Source organism: Sturnira hondurensis, unplaced genomic scaffold (assembly GCF_014824575.4).
Source record: "Sturnira hondurensis isolate 20B ecotype Veracruz unplaced genomic scaffold, ASM1482457v3 Scaffold0006496, whole genome shotgun sequence".
NCBI classification, from domain to species: Eukaryota; Metazoa; Chordata; class Mammalia; order Chiroptera; family Phyllostomidae; genus Sturnira; species Sturnira hondurensis.
The window spans coordinates 9764485-9782425 of NW_028079127.1; the positions used below are offsets into that span (position 1 = coordinate 9764485).

The 17941-nt window shown below is 35.5% G+C and overlaps 1 protein-coding gene and 2 pseudogenes across 3 annotated transcripts in view; 1 reads left to right on the forward strand and 2 right to left on the reverse strand.

The window, feature by feature from the left end:
* Positions 1 to 17941, reverse strand: part of TBC1D15 (TBC1 domain family member 15) — an 80621-nt gene that overhangs the window by 26983 nt on the left and 35697 nt on the right. For 2 of the 3 annotated variants that reach the window (XM_037049435.1, XM_037049434.1), the window contains exons 5-10: positions 15458 to 15668; positions 5651 to 5753; positions 4406 to 4456; positions 3909 to 4106; positions 1148 to 1276; positions 622 to 725 (exon numbers count right to left, since the gene is read on the reverse strand). In XM_037049435.1, the coding sequence (XP_036905330.1) occupies positions 622 to 725; positions 1148 to 1276; positions 3909 to 4106; positions 4406 to 4456; positions 5651 to 5753; positions 15458 to 15668 (796 nt within the window). The remainder of the gene's footprint in view (positions 1 to 621; positions 726 to 1147; positions 1277 to 3908; positions 4107 to 4405; positions 4457 to 5650; positions 5754 to 15457; positions 15669 to 17941) is intronic. The other variant, XM_037049437.1, reaches the window with a different exon arrangement.
* Positions 123 to 607, reverse strand: LOC118989339 (small nuclear ribonucleoprotein G-like; annotated as a pseudogene).
* LOC118989340 (ethylmalonyl-CoA decarboxylase-like) lies at positions 2139 to 3362 on the forward strand (annotated as a pseudogene).

The following is a 17941-nucleotide window of genomic DNA, read 5'->3' on the forward strand; positions in this document are numbered from 1 at the left end:
GGTCCCCAGTTGGGGGCATGCAAGAGGCAACCAATCGATACACATCAATGTTTCTCCCTTTCTTTCTCCCTCCCTTCCCCCCTCTCTAAAAATAAATAAATAAAATCTTTTTTTAAAAAAAGAACATGTATATGACTCAATTTTTATACTGTAGTAAAACAGGTGCTATGGAGAGGGGGCATGTGGAAGCAGCTGGTTTGTCTGATGAACACAGCCATTCTTTATGCTCTTCAGAAGCTTCTAACACGATGATACAATTTCCTCATATTACCACCATTCCAATATTGTTCTGTTGCCCACTAGCTGCCATCTCCATTTTCGTCTCTCACAAGATTCCTAAAGGGATCAAACCCCCTCAATATCCCTAGACACATCTGCCATCATTTAATTCCAAAGATACCTTCTTGTCCATAATATTTTTTAACTCAGGAGGGTAAACTTTACTCATCGTGTCTACCTAGCAATTTCAAAGATACCTCCAAACAGGATCTGTGGCCTCCCTCACACTGGTGCTCATAGGTCTTAAATTAAAAAGATAAAAATTATTTTCCCACCCTTTGTTAATTTGTATCGGTGAGTTATTTGAATTTCTTAGATAAACATATAAAGACAATTACTTACGTTTTTTGTTTTTGTAATTGAGTTCTTTCCTCCTTGGTACTGTCCCAAGGAAAGTAACCCAGAAGAAATTTCCATGCTTGCTTTCTCAATGCATGACTCAGTCCCTGAAGAAAACATGTATATTAAACACACTCATGCAAAAGAATACCATACTTCAACTTCACAAAACTTGCATTTAAATAAAAAGGAAGATGAATACAGCTCAAACAATGCAGAGTACAGAGTAAATGTAGAGCAGACAGTAGGACTAAAGTCTTTGAAAGCGCAATCATTACTGGGTAAGGAAACTACCACTGAGGTACATGCCGGTGTCCTTCACATAAAATATCAAGTAAGGAAAAATATCTTTCCTTATGGTCTTCCCCCACCTGCCATCAGGGATATCACAAGCACCTCACTCTGTCCCACAGGGATTTTAAGGCAACATTTTTCAAAAAGGACTTTGTTCCCCTCACCCTCCCCACAAAAAGAAAAAGAAAACTTGAATACCAGCAGTTTAAAATACAGTCCGTTTTAAAGTATTTACCCCTCTAAATATCATCTGCTTCATATTATCTACATTTAAAATTCTTCCTTCAGAATCAATATTCTTAGTCCATTCTTCCACTGATACTGGCTCTCTCCTTTGAACAACAGGTCGTTCTCCCAAATCAATCTAAAATAAGAAGATAAGCAATAAGGAGTACACTTTTAACCAGTGAAATGAAATCAAGGCATATAAAAATTTAAACCAAAATACAATTACTCAGAAATGTTCTAACATTATTAATAACTTCCCTTATTTCCCAATATTTAGTTCATGAACTAAAACAGCTAGCATTCCATACATTTTTCCCTCCTACTAAACATATATATATAACGAGGTTATATATTCAGAGATGGGAAAACATTTGCTACTTCATGTTTCAATTACATAAGTGCAGAATAGTTAACATGTAAATTCTATAAGGGACCCTTCAAACTAAATGGTATGTTATATTATTAAAAAACAGTGTTATCCCATTAATCATATTCTAAAATTAGCTTTTCTTCCAAACTAAAATTTGTAGCTCTCAGAATTGATTCATGACCCATTAGCTCCACTGGATATTTTCTGCAGTTTTTTATTCAATTAACAGATGTTGGTAATTTTAAAATGCCATTTACAAGATAAGCCCCTTAATTAAGTACTACAATTTAGGTATTTATAATGTTCTAACAATGTGCAGCCTAGCACTGCAGCAAATTTAAATGTGTTGTTGAGCATATACATAAACATTTGTCATAATTCAGGGCCAAAGTCCACCTTATCTGAAAAAGAAAAGATTCCCATAAGAATAAGAGCCTTGGAGTAGTAGTGTCCTGATTGGCTGCCTATGGTGTCTACTAAGAAAACACAAATTAGGAACAGAACTAGGGATAACATGCTACGGTCACTATTTACTCACTGCTAGCACTCAATGAAGCAACCAACCTGTTCATCATTATCAAAAGGTAATCAGATCATTCCAGTACCAGAAACCATCTTGCAAAGAAAAATGGAATCCAAACAGGAAATGGCAAGAAGCCTTTTAAAGACATATCTATATCTCTAAGGACAAACTGCTACATCCAACAGGATTGTTGTCCCTTTATAATACATCTCATGGCTTCCGTGAGAAAGAATTAAAAACAAAACTTTAGAAGTTTCCTGGTGGATCCACTAACCTTCAGAAGCAAGACAATGGCATGGGCTTTTCATACTCTGAATAATCCAAGTAAAAGGGATGACTTCTCAGCTGTTATGATGGTACAACTTTTGGGAAGAGTGATTGAATTGGAAAACTGAACAGAGAGGAAGGGTCTTATTACTTGTGGGGCAAAAAATACTTTCTTCTCAGGATCTGATCTGAACGCTGTGAAAGCACTAGGAATTCCAGAGGATGGAGTGGAATGTTCATTCAAAACCTCTTAACAAGATTTACTGAGACTTTAAAAAGTGGCGCACTGGCCCTGGCTGGCATAGCTCAGTGGATTGAGGGTAGGCCTGCAAAACAAAGGATCGCAGTTCAATTCCCAGTCAGGGCACATGCCTGAGTTGCAGGCCAGTTCCCAGCAGGGGACTCATGAGAGGCAGCCATACATTGATATCTCTCTCCTTCTCTCCTTCCCTTCCCCTCTAAAGATAAATAAATAAAATATTTTTTTAAAAAATAAAAAGTGGTGCACTGGATTAAGGTCAGGCACTGGGTGGAGGTGCAGAATTTATTACAGCATATAATTTCAGGTTAATGACTAGAGAATTAGATCAGATTTGTTCAGAAGAAGATGGGTATAATATCAAGCTGGGGCAGTACGACCTCACTGGATGAAATTATCAGTAGTGGACAGCTCTTACGTGTTAAGTGGCCCTCAAACTAGAAATCAAAACAGGCTTTAGCTTTAAAGTTAGGGATAGTTAAAGAGGTCTTGCAGTCTTCAGACAAAATTGAATATCCAGAGAGGCAGAAGAAGGGCTAAAGTAGTTTACCAAACGGCCGCCAGAGGTAATCAGAGCTCTGAAGAGTTCTGTTTTTATCAGTCAAAGAAACTTTATTTCCAGGAGACTTTGTAGACCAAAGAGATCTTTTAAGAACAGTTTGAGGTGAACCCGCAAGCTTAGAGGCTATTACTAGGAAACCAACTTTACAAAGGAAACTTTACAAAAGAAAACTTTGTAAATAGTTGTTTTTAAATACGGTGTACTATACCTCCAATGAATAATATGCAGAAGTTAAATATTAAATATGAAAGCCAGAATTACTTGGAAGAGTACTACTAGTATCTGAGTTTGTTTTTAACAATTTTTTGAACACTTAAATTCTTTGGCATACTTTTCAGTACACAGTAGTTCCCCCCATATCTGTGGGGGGTAGGTTCCACGACCCCCTGTGTATACCTAAAACCATGGATGGTACTGAACCCTACGTGTACTGTTTTCCTTTACTTACATGCCAATGATGAAGTTCAATTTCTAAATTAGGCATATTAAGAATTAACAACAACAATAATAAAACAATTATTAACAGTAGAAAAAAGTTATCAAAGAAAAGTGATCCAACATTAATGAACAGAAAGTACATGGAGTAATCAAAGAACAAACCAACAATCTGGTGGCAGGACAAGTGTTAGTTGTTAGCTGTTAGTTAGCAAAAAAATTATAAGGAAAGAGGCAAATATAACCAAAATTGCATTTCTACTGAGATTCTATTTGTATAACATTCATAGACATTTAAAAACATTCCTTCTGTTAAAATATAAGATTTACATTAATATAAATCTCTACTCACTCTTGTGATGACTTCAAATCCTGGTTCTTCTTGTTGGTTTATCTTTAAACCTGGAATAGCGTCACTAAGGAAATCTGCCATTTCTGAAGGTGGCCGTTGATGCGTAGAGGGGTCGCTGCCTCTCAAACTATCAAAAATGTAGTTTGTAACTTTGGAAAATCCTACCATAGTTGCAGTATAAGGATCCTTTTTAATTTTCTATATAGTAGAAAAAACATTAGCATTATTAATTCAAACAGAGAATAAAAATACCTCATGTTGGGTAAAAAGGCAAAGTTTTTCAAAAGGGGAATAATCAGAACTAAAAACAGTGTATTCTAAGATTATCTTAAAATTTTATTTTTTTCTGAGAAAATTTAAAATTTCTCAGCCAATCTTTTCATTTGGTTAAAACAGTATATTAAATGCCAAATTAATGCTACTGATTGTGTTGCAGATAAACAAGTGATTTGCAGGCTTCGTTCAATCTGCACATCAGAAACATATGCAGTGCTTACTTGCCATTGGTGAATGGCCCACAACAGCTTTCTTCTGTCTAGCAGTCCTGCCTTCACAAAAAAATATATTTCTTGAAATGTATAGCACCATACAAGTCTAACAAAAACATCGGGTAGCTAAGCTTAAAAGCTCACAATATTTAAATATTAACTGATATTTTAATTTAAGTATATGACTAGTAAACCGTGCTAATAAGAATAATTTGTTCTGGGCAGTGCTGTCCTGGAAAACAGCAAAAGGCTTTTCTATTGCTAGAGTTACTTCTAAATCCCAAACTGCTTGATTATTCATATTCAGCAAAAATAGTTACTTCTTTAATATTCATCTTTAAAATTATTATTTTGCACAATAGGAAAAACTATTTCTCCACTTTTTATTTTAATCAGTGTTTAGCTCTCAGCTTTTTTCCTTCTCTTACTCATCTCAGAACCAAGAAGAGAGCACCTGGGAAACAGTAAGCACTCAAACATTTGATGAATAAATGAATGAATAAACCACCATTCTGTTAGTTTATATAGAAATATGAATAAAAAATAAAGTTTTATTTTAATCTGTGTTAAGTGAACATTTTTAGTCAAATTCAAGAATGCACTCAAATACTTTAAGGGGAATTAGATTCTACTTAAATGGAAAATAAAAATTCAAACCAGATTTTGCCTAAGTTTATCTTTAATGAATTCAAGTGCCTTACACTGTGACCTTTCACTTAATCAACGAAAGCTATGATAATAAAAATCTACTAATATCCAGCCCTGACTGGCGTAGCTCAGTGGATTGAGCGCGGGCCTGCGAACCAGACAATCGAGGTTCGACTCCCAGTCAGGGCACATGCCTGGGTTGCAGGCCGGTTCCTTGCAGGCTAACTACCAGCAGGGGACGCACAAAAGGCAACCATACATTACACTGATGTTTCTCTCCCTCTCTCCTTCCCCTCTAAAAAATAATAAATAAAATCTTTAAAAAAAATTATTAAAAAAAAAATCTACTAATATCTAATTTCAGTATAAAGGAAAACATTGCCCTAAGAGTAATAACTAGGAACCAAGGAAGCTTTTGAATCGAACAAACAATAAGAAACATACTATTGTTTCTATAAAATTAGAGAGGATAATTTTATAAATTTTACACACAGAGAGACATGTGCCTCATTCTGTATAATCTGAGAAAGTTGGGAGGTAGGGGGTATATAAAATAATGAAGACAGATCTACCAATGAACAAGAGAGGATAGATTTAAAAACATACTTGTATTAAACCATATGCTGGTTCATCAAGGAGATTTTCAAAAGACTGTGAAAGACTCTTACTCTGACAATTCACAAGAAGTGTTCTTTTATCCTGTGGAGATCTGTAATAAGAAGAAGGGATGTGTTGAAAATACTAGCAAACTGCATCAATTACTACCTGAATAACTACTTGTACACAGTTACTTTTCCTTAACAAAAACGAAAAATTTAAATGTCCAGTTTATGAACCGTTTCCCATTTATGCAATAGTACTTAGGATCTACCTTGAGTTCCAAAACTACACGAAACATGAAATATTAAATTAACAAATATGAAAGGGTTGAAGTATATTTTTATTCTAGGCAAAGCCAAGAGTACCAAATTGTAATGAACCCAAATTCTTGTTTAGAATTATAAATAGTAGAAAACCTGGGCGCAGTAGTGGGGGGAAAATGCAGACAACTGTAATTGAACAACAATAAAGTAATTTTTTTAAAAAAGAAAAGAAAACCCTGCAAATATATCTTCCTTTATCACCATAAAAACTAAATATCAAAATATATTTTAGGATTCATCAGGATATATACTATATACACTACAGGAAATGTCCTATTTTGAAATGGTTCCAATTTCATTCCACAGCTTGGTAGTATTGTATGTAAGACATTAAAAATACAAGACAAAACTTCCAGAGAGATGGAGGCATAGGTAGATACACTTTACCTCCTTGCACAATCAAAAGAAGACAACAACAAATTTAAAAACAAAAAATAACCAGAACTGTCAGAAAAATCAAACCATATGGAAGTCTAACAATCAAGGAGTTAAAGAAGAAACATTCATTCAGACTGACAAGGAGGGGCAGGGGCAGGCATCCAGGACAAAGAGAACCTAGGGCAAAGCAGCAGCCTCCAGAGGACCAGGTAGTCCCACATTTGAGTGAGGATAAACCAGGAGGAACAAATGAGGAACAAGAGGGACCACACAACCCAGGGTTCCAGTGTGGGAAAAGATAGCCTCAAAACCTCTGTCTGTAAAATCCTGTGAGTGTGGCTGTGGGAGAAACTCCCAGCCTCACAGGAGAGCTCCCTGGAGAGATCTACATGGTCGTAGAACATACACAAACCCACTCACCCAGCCGGGAATCAGCACCAGAAGGGCCCAATTTCCTTGTGGGTAGCTGGGGAAGTGACTGAAAGCCACCAAGAGCTGAGCAAGCAGCACTGTTCCCTCAGACCTCTCCCCCACATACAGCACCACATCACATTGAGGTGGATTGCCCTACCCTGGCAAATACCTAAGGCTCTGCCCCTTAGAACATAACAGATGCAGAGACAAAGAAATATGGCCCAAATGAAAGAACAGATCAAAAATACAAAAAAAGAACTAAGCAATGAAGAGATATCCAACCTATCAGATGCAAAGTTCAAAACACTAGTAATCAGGATGCTCACAAAACGGTTGAGTATGGTCATAAAAAAGAAGTGAAGGCTACGCAAAGTGAAATAAAGGAAAATGTACAAGGATCAAACAGTGACGGGAAGGAAACCAGGACTCAAATCAACAATTTGGACCAGAAGGAAGAAATAAACATTCAACCAGAACAGAATTAAGAAACGAGAATTCAAAAAAAAATGAGCAAAGGCTTAGCAACTTCTGGGACAACTTTAAACATTCCAATATCCAAATCATAGGGGTGCTAGAAGGAGAAGATAAAGACCAAGAAATTGAAAACTTATTTGAAAACATAATGAAGGAGAACTTCCCTAATCTGGCAAAGGAAATAGTCTTCAGGAAAGTCCAGGAAGCTCAGAGAGTCCCAAAGAAGTTGGACCCAATGAAGTACTCACCAAGGTACATCATAATTACATTGCCCTAAACTAAAGATAAGGAAAGAATCTTAAAAGCAGCAAAAGAAAAGGAGACAGTTACCTGCAAAGGAGTTCACATTAGACTATAAACTGATTTCTCGAAAGAAACCTTCTAGGCAAGAAGAGGCTGGAAAGAAGGATTCTAAGTCATGAAAGGCAAGGACCTACATCCAAGATTGCTCTATCCAGCAAAGCTTTCATTCAGAATGGAAGGGCAGATAAAGTGCTTCCCAGGTAAGGTCAAGTTAAAGAAGTTCATCAACATTAAGCCCTTATTATACAAAATGTTAAAGGGACTTACCTAAGAAAAAGATGATGACCAAAAATATGAACAATAAAATGAAAACAAACTCACAACTATGAAGAACATCAAGAACTGAACTCAAAACAAAAACAAAAACCAACTAATCAAACAACTAGAACAGGAACAGAATCACAGAAGTGGAGATCACATGGAGGGAGGATTATCAGCAAGCAGTGTGGGGGGGGAGAAATAGGGGTAAAGTTACTGGGAATAAGAAGCATAACTGGTAGGTACAAAATAGACAGGGAGGGGTTAAGAATTGTATAGGAAATGGAGAAGCCAAAGAACTTATATGTATGACACATGGACATGAACTAAGGTGTGGGGAATGCTGGTGGGAGGGAGTATGCAGGGTGGAGGGGAATAAAGGGAAGAAATAAATGGGACAACTACAATAGCATAATCAATAAAATACACTTAAAAAAATTTTAATTCTAGTTCTGACACAAAAAAAATACAAGATACAACAGATTATCTGTTAAAGATCATTAATTATGCTCACCATAATTATTAAGACACAGAAACATATTTAAGAAAGTTATAACATACAGTTCAGTAATATTTTTTACTTCTTATTTATCAAACTTTGCACCCAAGTTTTTCCCCACATTTCTTAACAGCTACAGAACAAATAAAATTTATTTCAAATAGACAGCTGTCTAATTTCAAGTAATCAGATGAATGATCCATTTCTTCTATGCAATAAGTTTGAAAACCTAGCTATAACAAACCCACAAGTTTTGTATTTAAAATAAAAATTCAATGTTATTTTGCTGATAATCTATTTCTACTTTATTATAAATGTTTGAGATAAAAACTTTAATAACAGTTATCTCCTCTCAATTCTCACGTAACAGGATGCAACAGCAATGGAAGGGGAGTTTGAAATCCAAAACAGTATCTTATTCTTAGATATTCAGAAACAGTACTTAATCTAAAGAGACAACAGGAGCTTTAAGCCCCTTGGTTTTTTAAAAGTAGCTGAGGTTGAGTCATTTGAAGGAGGGGAAAAAAAATCACTTTAACATGTTCAACTTTCATTAAACACCATTTTTCTGAACATTTATGGAGTCTTACTTTATATGACAACCTAGAGTTTCTCACAAGTCATTTTTATAAATGCTAGATCAACTTTTAAGTGTAGCACCAAAACAAGTAACTAATAGAGACAACACAGTTTTTCCTAGCACAGTGCTGCTGGCACAGTGGTTATTCCTTTGTTTCTAACATTAAATTAGGTCCAATTACTTCTGTAAAATCCAAACAAATATTGATCATGAAAGTCAAAACACTGGCTATGCGTGGAGGAGAACAAATATACAACCTTCAACAATCTCAACTCAGATCATTATTACAGCTACAAATCTAAAGCTTCAGCTAGGAAACTGTAGAAGGGAAGAAATGACTACCCAACAAACAAGGAACCACAGATACTTTTTTAAAAAAGAAGGCTTTTTTTATACCCAATGCTCTATGAAAAGGGACTGGGAGAAGCTCTAGGAGGAGGAATATAAGAAATTTAAGACTTAGTTGACCCTAAAGAAATCAACAAAGTATTTTTTTAAAGTACATGAGTCAAAACACAAGTAGTATAGTATTATATTGGTAGGCAATTGTAGAGCTCATCAGAAAGAGGGTTAGCATTCTAAATATTGTTACATTTCCACATGCCAGGTTATCACATTGATTTAAAGGAAGATTAATATTATAGATTTATAAATATTATATTAATGTATTCTGAGACTATTATGGGTTCTAGGAAGTTGATCTCTCATGACAACATTATTCAAGACTTTCAAACTCATTGCAGTAAGTAGTAAGACAAAATTTTAATGGTACTAATATTAGCAATTCTATTAGAACCTACTAAAGGGCTTAAAAAAAAAACATAGTCTAGTATCACAACTATTGAATCATATCTCCTAAAAACTCCCAAGTACTTCCCAGGCTCTTGAGGGAACGTCTCCCAAAGATCTCAGCATAAATGCAGATATTATAAGAATTTAAGAATGTGTGTGCAGAGATGCAGAAGCCAACTATTTTATATGGCTACTGAGAATTACCAACATGTAAAATTAAAGCAATAAAAATTTCATTGCAAAAGTCATCAATCAGGAAGATCACTAAAAGGGTACATAATATTTACAACAAAACTATATATATGATTTGCTCATACAAGGTGGATTAGAAGCAGGTTTACAGTTGTGAGTACACAAGAGTTTATTCTGTTATTATTTATTAATTGTATTTTTCATACTAACAACTCTTTCCATATGAAAGATGCATATCTCTCACAGGAAATAAATGAGGGTATTTAACCTACCTAATCTTATAAACAGCTGGTACAACGAATTTGGCTTTTAAGAATATTTTACTGGCGGAACTATAGAAATGAAGGTCACATGGAGGGTTAGCAACGGGGAGAGGGAGAAGGGAGGAGAAGGTACAGAAAATAGCATAGACAGTAGGTAGAAAATAGACAGGGGGAGCAAGAATAGTAGGGGAAATATAGAATCTAAAGAACTTGAGACACGTGGTCATAAACTAAAGGGGGGAGTGGTGGGGGAGGGGGTGTGCAGGGTGGAGGGGAATGAAGGGGGGCATAGAACAACTGTAATGGCATAATCAATAAAATATATTAAAAAATAAAGAATATTTTACTGCTTGGATATTTATATATTGATATAAAAATGGCCCAATATACAATATAATTTTAAAGTGTTTTTTAAAGATTTATTTATTTTTAGAGAGAAGGGAAAGAAATAAAAAAGAGAGGAAGAGAAACATCAATGTGTGGTTGCCTCTCATGCACCCTCTCCTACTGGGGACCTGGCCCACAGCCCAGAAATGTGCTGACTTCAAATCAAACCAGCGACCCTTTTGTTTGCAGGCCAGCACTCAAACCAGGGTGAATACACAACATAATTTTAGTGGAAACAATAACCTTCATTCATATCCTAACATCCAACTTGGCTCTAGAAAGGTAACAAAAATGTATTTGCAGCTCATTCTTTTATCCATCTGTATAGTTATGCCTTTAAATTCATTTGGGAAGTGTTAGGAAGACAATATGGCCAAAGATGCAAGCCACATTCTTCAACTTACATTAATCAGAGAAAAAAATAACATGGCCTAACTAATTTTTCCTCTATTAGTTTGAACTCAGAAGACGATAAGGAGGGAGTGTCCTAGCACAGACTGGCTGGCATCCCCCTGAGGCTGCTTAAACCACGGTTTTCCTAGACTATTCTTTCTCCTTTTGGTCTCTACAATAATCTCTAGCCACAGAAACATGACTTTGGAAACATCATTTTCCTTAGGATAACTACTACAGTGACAGGAAATGAGAGCACATGGCTGATACCCAGTTAAAAAAATGGGAGGGGGGGTACTCAAAGATTTTTATTTCTTCAGACTTTAACTTAACTGGGAATCCCATTTATTTGAATAATAACTAATGAACATAAAAAATAATGATCCTTAATATCTCCCTAAGTATCCGATAATGGCTTATACCAATTTGAGACTTCTTTTATATTGCTGACTACTTGTCTGGATTATCTACATTCTAATACTTGGACTCAACATATAATCTCTATTGAACTATAAGGCTCCTTGTAATTGGTAATAATTTATGATGGGAAAGAGAACAGGGAATGCTAATTTTCAGCTAATTTAACTCCAAGGACAGAGGAGCCTAGGAGTTAAAATATCTGATGTACTATTCCTACACATATAAACCCTTCAGGGGGCAAAGAGCAAACTGACCCCCACTGTCACAGGAGAATACACAATGGAGAAGGGCCTGGTATTAGAGTGTAGCTTTTGAATGACTTACTTTAAACAGCTATCGCCTCACCCCAAAACAGCCACATCCCTGATTGACCAGATACTTAATGATAAAGCCCAATGGGGAAAGACAAGATAATGGGGAAGAGACAAGAGGGCAAAGTGTCAGGAAGTTAGTCTCCTCTACTTTTTCTCTCTGACCAGGTCGTTAAAGACTGCAATTAATCAGATATGCTCATACAGTGTCCCATTTTATTCTATTTAATCTCATTTTCTCTCAGGGCTTCAATTACTACCGACACAAAAAATTATTGTGTATGTTATTTTATTAATTACCCTATTATATGCTCTCATAATACTATATGTCTCTTATCCAACAAACTTAGTACAGCTGGAAATTTACACGTATTTGTATAAGCAATGTTAGTCTCTCCTACAATAGTACAAACTCCCTGAAGGCAGAGTTCATATCTCTTTTTATTATTGCTCTCTTTCCAGAACTTGGCACGGTTCCTCAAAATAAATTAGTTGTTGAATAAAAAAATAGGGGGAGAAAAAGAAACACCATTCTCATAATTTCATGTTTCCAAATGGAAATGTGCACTTGTTCTAAAGAAACTCTTTCCTCACAGGGACACATCTGATTGCTGAGATCAGGAAAGAGTAAGGTGGGCGCCTCACATAATCCCACCCAGCTCTGTCCTTCTCTTTGATTCGCCTGCCAACAGGAAAAGTGGTCTCTAGTCTACTCTCACTCCCACCATAAGTGATGCCTCACTAGGAAGACCTGCAGTTGTCCAAAAGTGACAAAAACTGGCTGACTTCAAAACAAACTCGGGGGGTATTAGTATGATGCTGCATATCTAAGCCTCACCAATAATGGTAATATTTTTATTACCTACTGTCTGATTTTTGTATTTACTTCTCAGTTATTTACAAATGCAGGAAAGAAAGTTTCACTTAGAGCCTTCATTAAAAAAACATCACCAGTGCATTTTCAAGCTACAAAATACATTATAACATGATTGCTGTGCATCCTTGAACACATCCAGGATAGAAAGCTCTGACCTCTCAAACTAAAATCTGTTTCCTTCTATTTTTCTCTTTGGAGTCACACAAAACAAATGTACAATTTAATTCTTATAACAACCCTTTAAAATTATTTGTAGAAGTAACAGGCCATTTATTCATTCAATTAAGATTTACTGTGCAAATATGTGTTATACACTGTAACTAGGAACTCAAGAGCCAATGTAAAATAGACAGAAGCATCCCTGTCTTTATGGACTTACATTCTAGAGCAAAATATTTTTAAAAAGACAAAATTATTTTATTCTGTTAAGGGCCATGACAGAAGCTAACAAAGGACTGAGACAGTGAAAAGGAATGGGCATGGGAACCCACAGATAATGGGAGAGGAGACATCGAGGAAAGCCCCTCAAGGAAGCGCCATTAAACTGAGACCTCCGCGATCCGAAATTGAAAAAAATATTTCACATAAAAGAAACGGCACATGTAATGACCCTAAGGCAACATAGCATTGAGTGTTTTAGGAACTAAAAAAAAACATATGGTTAGACTACTAAGACGAGGTTTAAGAGATGAACAGAACTAAGATAGGGCAGGAAGTTTGGATTTTACTTAATGCTACACAAAAAATCTTCAAGTTAAATTGCCACATCCTTCTAATGTTTTTCATGATAACATTTTGATTCTTTCATTACACTAATCATATTTTTCATGTAGTCTAGTTAGCCTTACACACTTAAAATGCAGTGCTTAAAATTCTCCAGAGTATGATCTCACCAGTGAAGAGTAGAGAGGTTCTACTTCATCCCCGATACTACGCTTTAATCAAAAGTCTCAGACTGAGTGAGCTCTTTTACCCATTAGATCACAACACTGACTAACACTGAGCTTGCTATACAGCTAAAACCCCAAGTCTTTAAGACCTGCTATTCAGACAGTCAAACCTTCTGCCTCAATCATGACAATGCCTCTCCTGAAATCTACTTAACCTCTTGGGTGGTAGCCTAGTCGCAACTTCTCACTTGAAGTTCAAGATCCAAACACTACCAATCGGGCCAGACTTTCTTATGGTTAACAGTACTGATCAGCATACCTAGTGCCAGCCAGAAGTGATCAACACGATACAGGAGTAATATCATTCCAGAAAACAAAAAGAACACAACATCGATGTCTTCCAGCTTTTGGATCATTCCTAGCTTAAATAATCTAAATTTAGATATGATAAAGTAAAAGCATTTTTCTATTTTCTATTATAAAGTTAGGACATTATTAATGAAGTTAACAATCATCTGTTCAGTTCCCCAATCTAAAAAATCTCAACCTCCAAGAAAGAAGGAGCTCCTACCCTTTGCAACATCATGGATGGAACTGGAAAGCATTATGCTGAGTGAAATAAGCCAGGTGGTGAAAGACAAATACCATATGATCTCACCTTTAACAGGAACCTAAACAACAAAACAACCAACCAAGTAAAATATGACCAAAGACACTGAAATACAGAACAGGCTGACAGGGACCAGAGGGAAGAGTGGAGAGAATCACAGGGGAAAAGGGGAAGGATTCACAGGAATAAGTATAAAGGACACATGGACAATAACTAAGGTGGGGGGTGGAAATGGAAGGGAGGTGGGGAGCACTGGGGGCAGGTGGGCAGGGCTGGGGATATAAAACAGAAAACTGTACTTGAACAATAATTAAATAAGAAAAAGAAAAAAATCTCAACTTCCTTCACATAAACAGTCACAAACTCCTAAACATTTGTCTAACAGTTCCATCTTTCTTGTCCCCCTCCTATTTCATGCCATTATAACCTCATTATATGAGATGACTGGAACAACTTGCTAATGTAATTTATAAGCTCCTTCGTGTTCTGGCCTTTTCCCAGCTCTTTGGTCTAATCTCTGCATTTGGCACCCTCCCTTCCCCCACTATGCAAACCTGTGATATTCAATTACTGTTCTGATATTACATCACGTTTTACGTTCTTTCCTTTACCTAAAACATCTCTCCCTCTTAATATTTCCTTCCCTTTCACGCTAATGTTCACTCATTTGTCACGTCTGAATTTAGATGTCACTTCCTCAGAAGGTATTCCCTGACTTCTACCCAATCTGCAGTCTGAACGAGGTACCCTTCCTCTCTTCCTGGGAGATCCCAAAGTACCTCGTACCTTCCCATCTTAGGTCCTGAATTTTAATGTCATTTAGTGGTCAGCATCCTTCACGAGGATGGAAACTCTCAGACATCCCGAATGTGCCTGTTTTGTTCACTACTAAATATCAAGCAACTAGCACAGTGCTCCAAACATAACTGATACCCAAAATACATTTGATGACAGTGACAGTGAGAGAGACTATGTGTATACAAAGGCATACAGATGAATAAATGTAAGAGACAAGATTTCTGAAAAATGAGGAAGCCCTGTCTGCCATACTTATATAATCATAAAGGGCTTAAACTTAAGGGCCCAACTTAAGTTTGCAACACTTTAAATAAAATTCAATGTGTAAGAGAAACTATGTAATAAAAGGTAAATTTGGTAAATACATAGTCCATAAGTTATTGATATATCATCACTCAAATGTGTATAAAAATATTAGAGCACTCTTTTCTTTAAACAGTAATAAGGTGATAGGTAGCTGATACAAATTACTCAAGTGGCAAAATTTTAGGCAATTATTCATTCAAAGCATTCAAATCTCAGAAAAATAAAAAGTGCTTGTGCCCTGATACACACACAGGTTACTGATACCAAATAATAAGTAAAAATAGTTTGTGTTGGGACCAACACAACAATTCAATTTTAGTAAGTAGAAAATAATTTGATACTTACTCACACAATACCACATATTTTTCAAGAGAGTCAATCAGTAGTTTGCTATCGCCTTGATGAAAGTGCAGCGCGGGGAGAATGACGTCATCCTTTAGACAGAATACCAAATACGACCAGCCCATACCCTCTTTGCTTTGCTTGATTGATTTCAGGTCTGTCAAACTGAACAGGAATGACCATTTGCTTTTCCCATTTCTATGACTTGGAGTATCTTAAAAACAAGAAAGTGAGGCAAAAAAAATGTTTCACCTTTTTAATAGGTACTGACAGTGATCTTCATGATTGCCTAAGAGAAATCTGTTGACCCTAGGGTATGACTATTCCATTATCACTAAGGCTTCCACCCGTATTATAAATGGCATCATAGTTTTTAAAAGAATAATTTTTAAAATGATCCTATTGCACACAAATTTGAAAGGTTATCCATATTTAAATATAAGCTTTGCCCAAAATGAACACAGTTTTGAAAGCAGGCTGGCTGGTTTGAAATCATAGCACCACCACCTTACAAACTGAATGATCGGAGTAAATAACTGAACTTTGCTGAGCCTCCATTTCTTCATCTGTATAATGAAGATAATTATACTTACCTCCCAATATTATTCTAAGAATTAAGACATATAATACTTGTCAACTAACTAAGTACAGTGTAAAATATACAGTAAAAAATACTCAAAAAATGTTCATCTTTTCCTCTCTCCCCAAATATCAATGGTATGATGCTCTTGGAAGTCATTTAAAACAAAAAGCAAAAACAAAACCTTTATTTCTCATACCTCCTTTCACAATTATTTCTACTACATTACACTGAAAGTGGGTAAGTACACCAGCAAAAAAATGACATTGGAGTAAACTTTTTTTTTTAAACCCCAAAGAACAGTGGGGAATTGTAAGTGAAAAGATCACTAAGCTGTGAATGCTTCAAAGAGAATGAGTACATTAAATCTTCCTGAGAAATCAATCTTTCACTAAATTAAGACCTCAGTTCAAACCAAACTATAGTTATATAAAAATAAAGCATTTTCTGAGTTTGTGGGATGTTTACAGAAGTTTTAAATCCTAGGGGTGTGAACAATACCATAATTGATGACAAGCAATTTAAAGACTACCTATTTAAATAAAAATTTAAATAATAATGGGAAAATGTTATGTTTCTCTCATTAATGCACATAAATAATTTCTAATCTATTTATAATTTCTCATCATTTTATTTTAATATTTTAACTTAGACATAGCATATCATATCTCTGAAACTTTAAAAAGCTTTTCTCTAATGTTATTTCCTAAGAACTGTCAAACTATTCTACTATCCAAAATCTTCATTAATTCTGTCCCATACTATTCTACAAAGATAAACTGCACAGATAATATATGCTTCTAGAACTCGACCAAAGCATAGGTCAATTGGTATTAACCTGCATGTATATCACCTTCTTATACAGTGAGGAACACGACAGCTGCATCACCACCAAAAGACCTTTTAAACCGACACAAAGAAATCTATAACTTACAGAAACCTCTACCTGTAAGGAATACAGGTACCATCACTATTTCATGGACACTCTAGCAAGTGTCCTTTCAGAGGAACCCCAGAAAGGCTAAAGCAACACACCAGTTCAAACGGTGCACTCACATGTAAGGCTGGAACTAGGTTAAGTGCCACGTTCCCACCTGGCTACTCCACACCATGTTTCACTGGAATTTATATAGTTTATAATACTACTACAAGCTAAAATCAAAATGAGAACAATTCTACAATTCCAATGTCTTCATGAATCATTTAAGTGTGAATATACTTGGAATATCTAGAAAGGATACATATTACTATATGATCTGCAAAGACCAAAAATATTTTCATAGCAAAAGAGCAATGAATAATTACATATAAACAATCCTTTATGTAAAACTCTTAAATTATGCAAAAAGTGTTTAACCCAAATTAATGTAAGAAAATCATGTTGAGAATATTAAATAATAAATGCAGGGTATATGAATCATCAAGAGGGAGTTTGTACATTTTCAAAGGCAAAAAAATTTTTCACAGATTGTCCCTCATTAATGAGAGTGACACATTACATATTAAATAAAACAGAAAATGCCTCACACGTTTCCTTACTTAAAGTGCTGATAAATGATGAGAGAAGCATTTCAAGTCACTTCTAAATATCCCTTTAACAGAATATAAGCTTCATCAGAACAGGAACTTCACCTTGTTCACAACTTCATCTCCAGGTGCTAGGAGACTGACTACAGGCAATCAGTACTCAAAATGCTTAGAATAAATGAATAATCTAACATCAAGGCAACATGACAGTAACCTTCAATCTAATCTATCACTAATAGCTAACTAATAGAAATGGTTAGAAAGAAAAACAGAAACCAAGAGTTAGCTAAAAGTTTCTTCTTTATCCTTTCAGAAAGGTAAACAAAACTAGTTCTGATGAACTCATTATGTTACCAAATACATGTGAAAAACATCTCCAA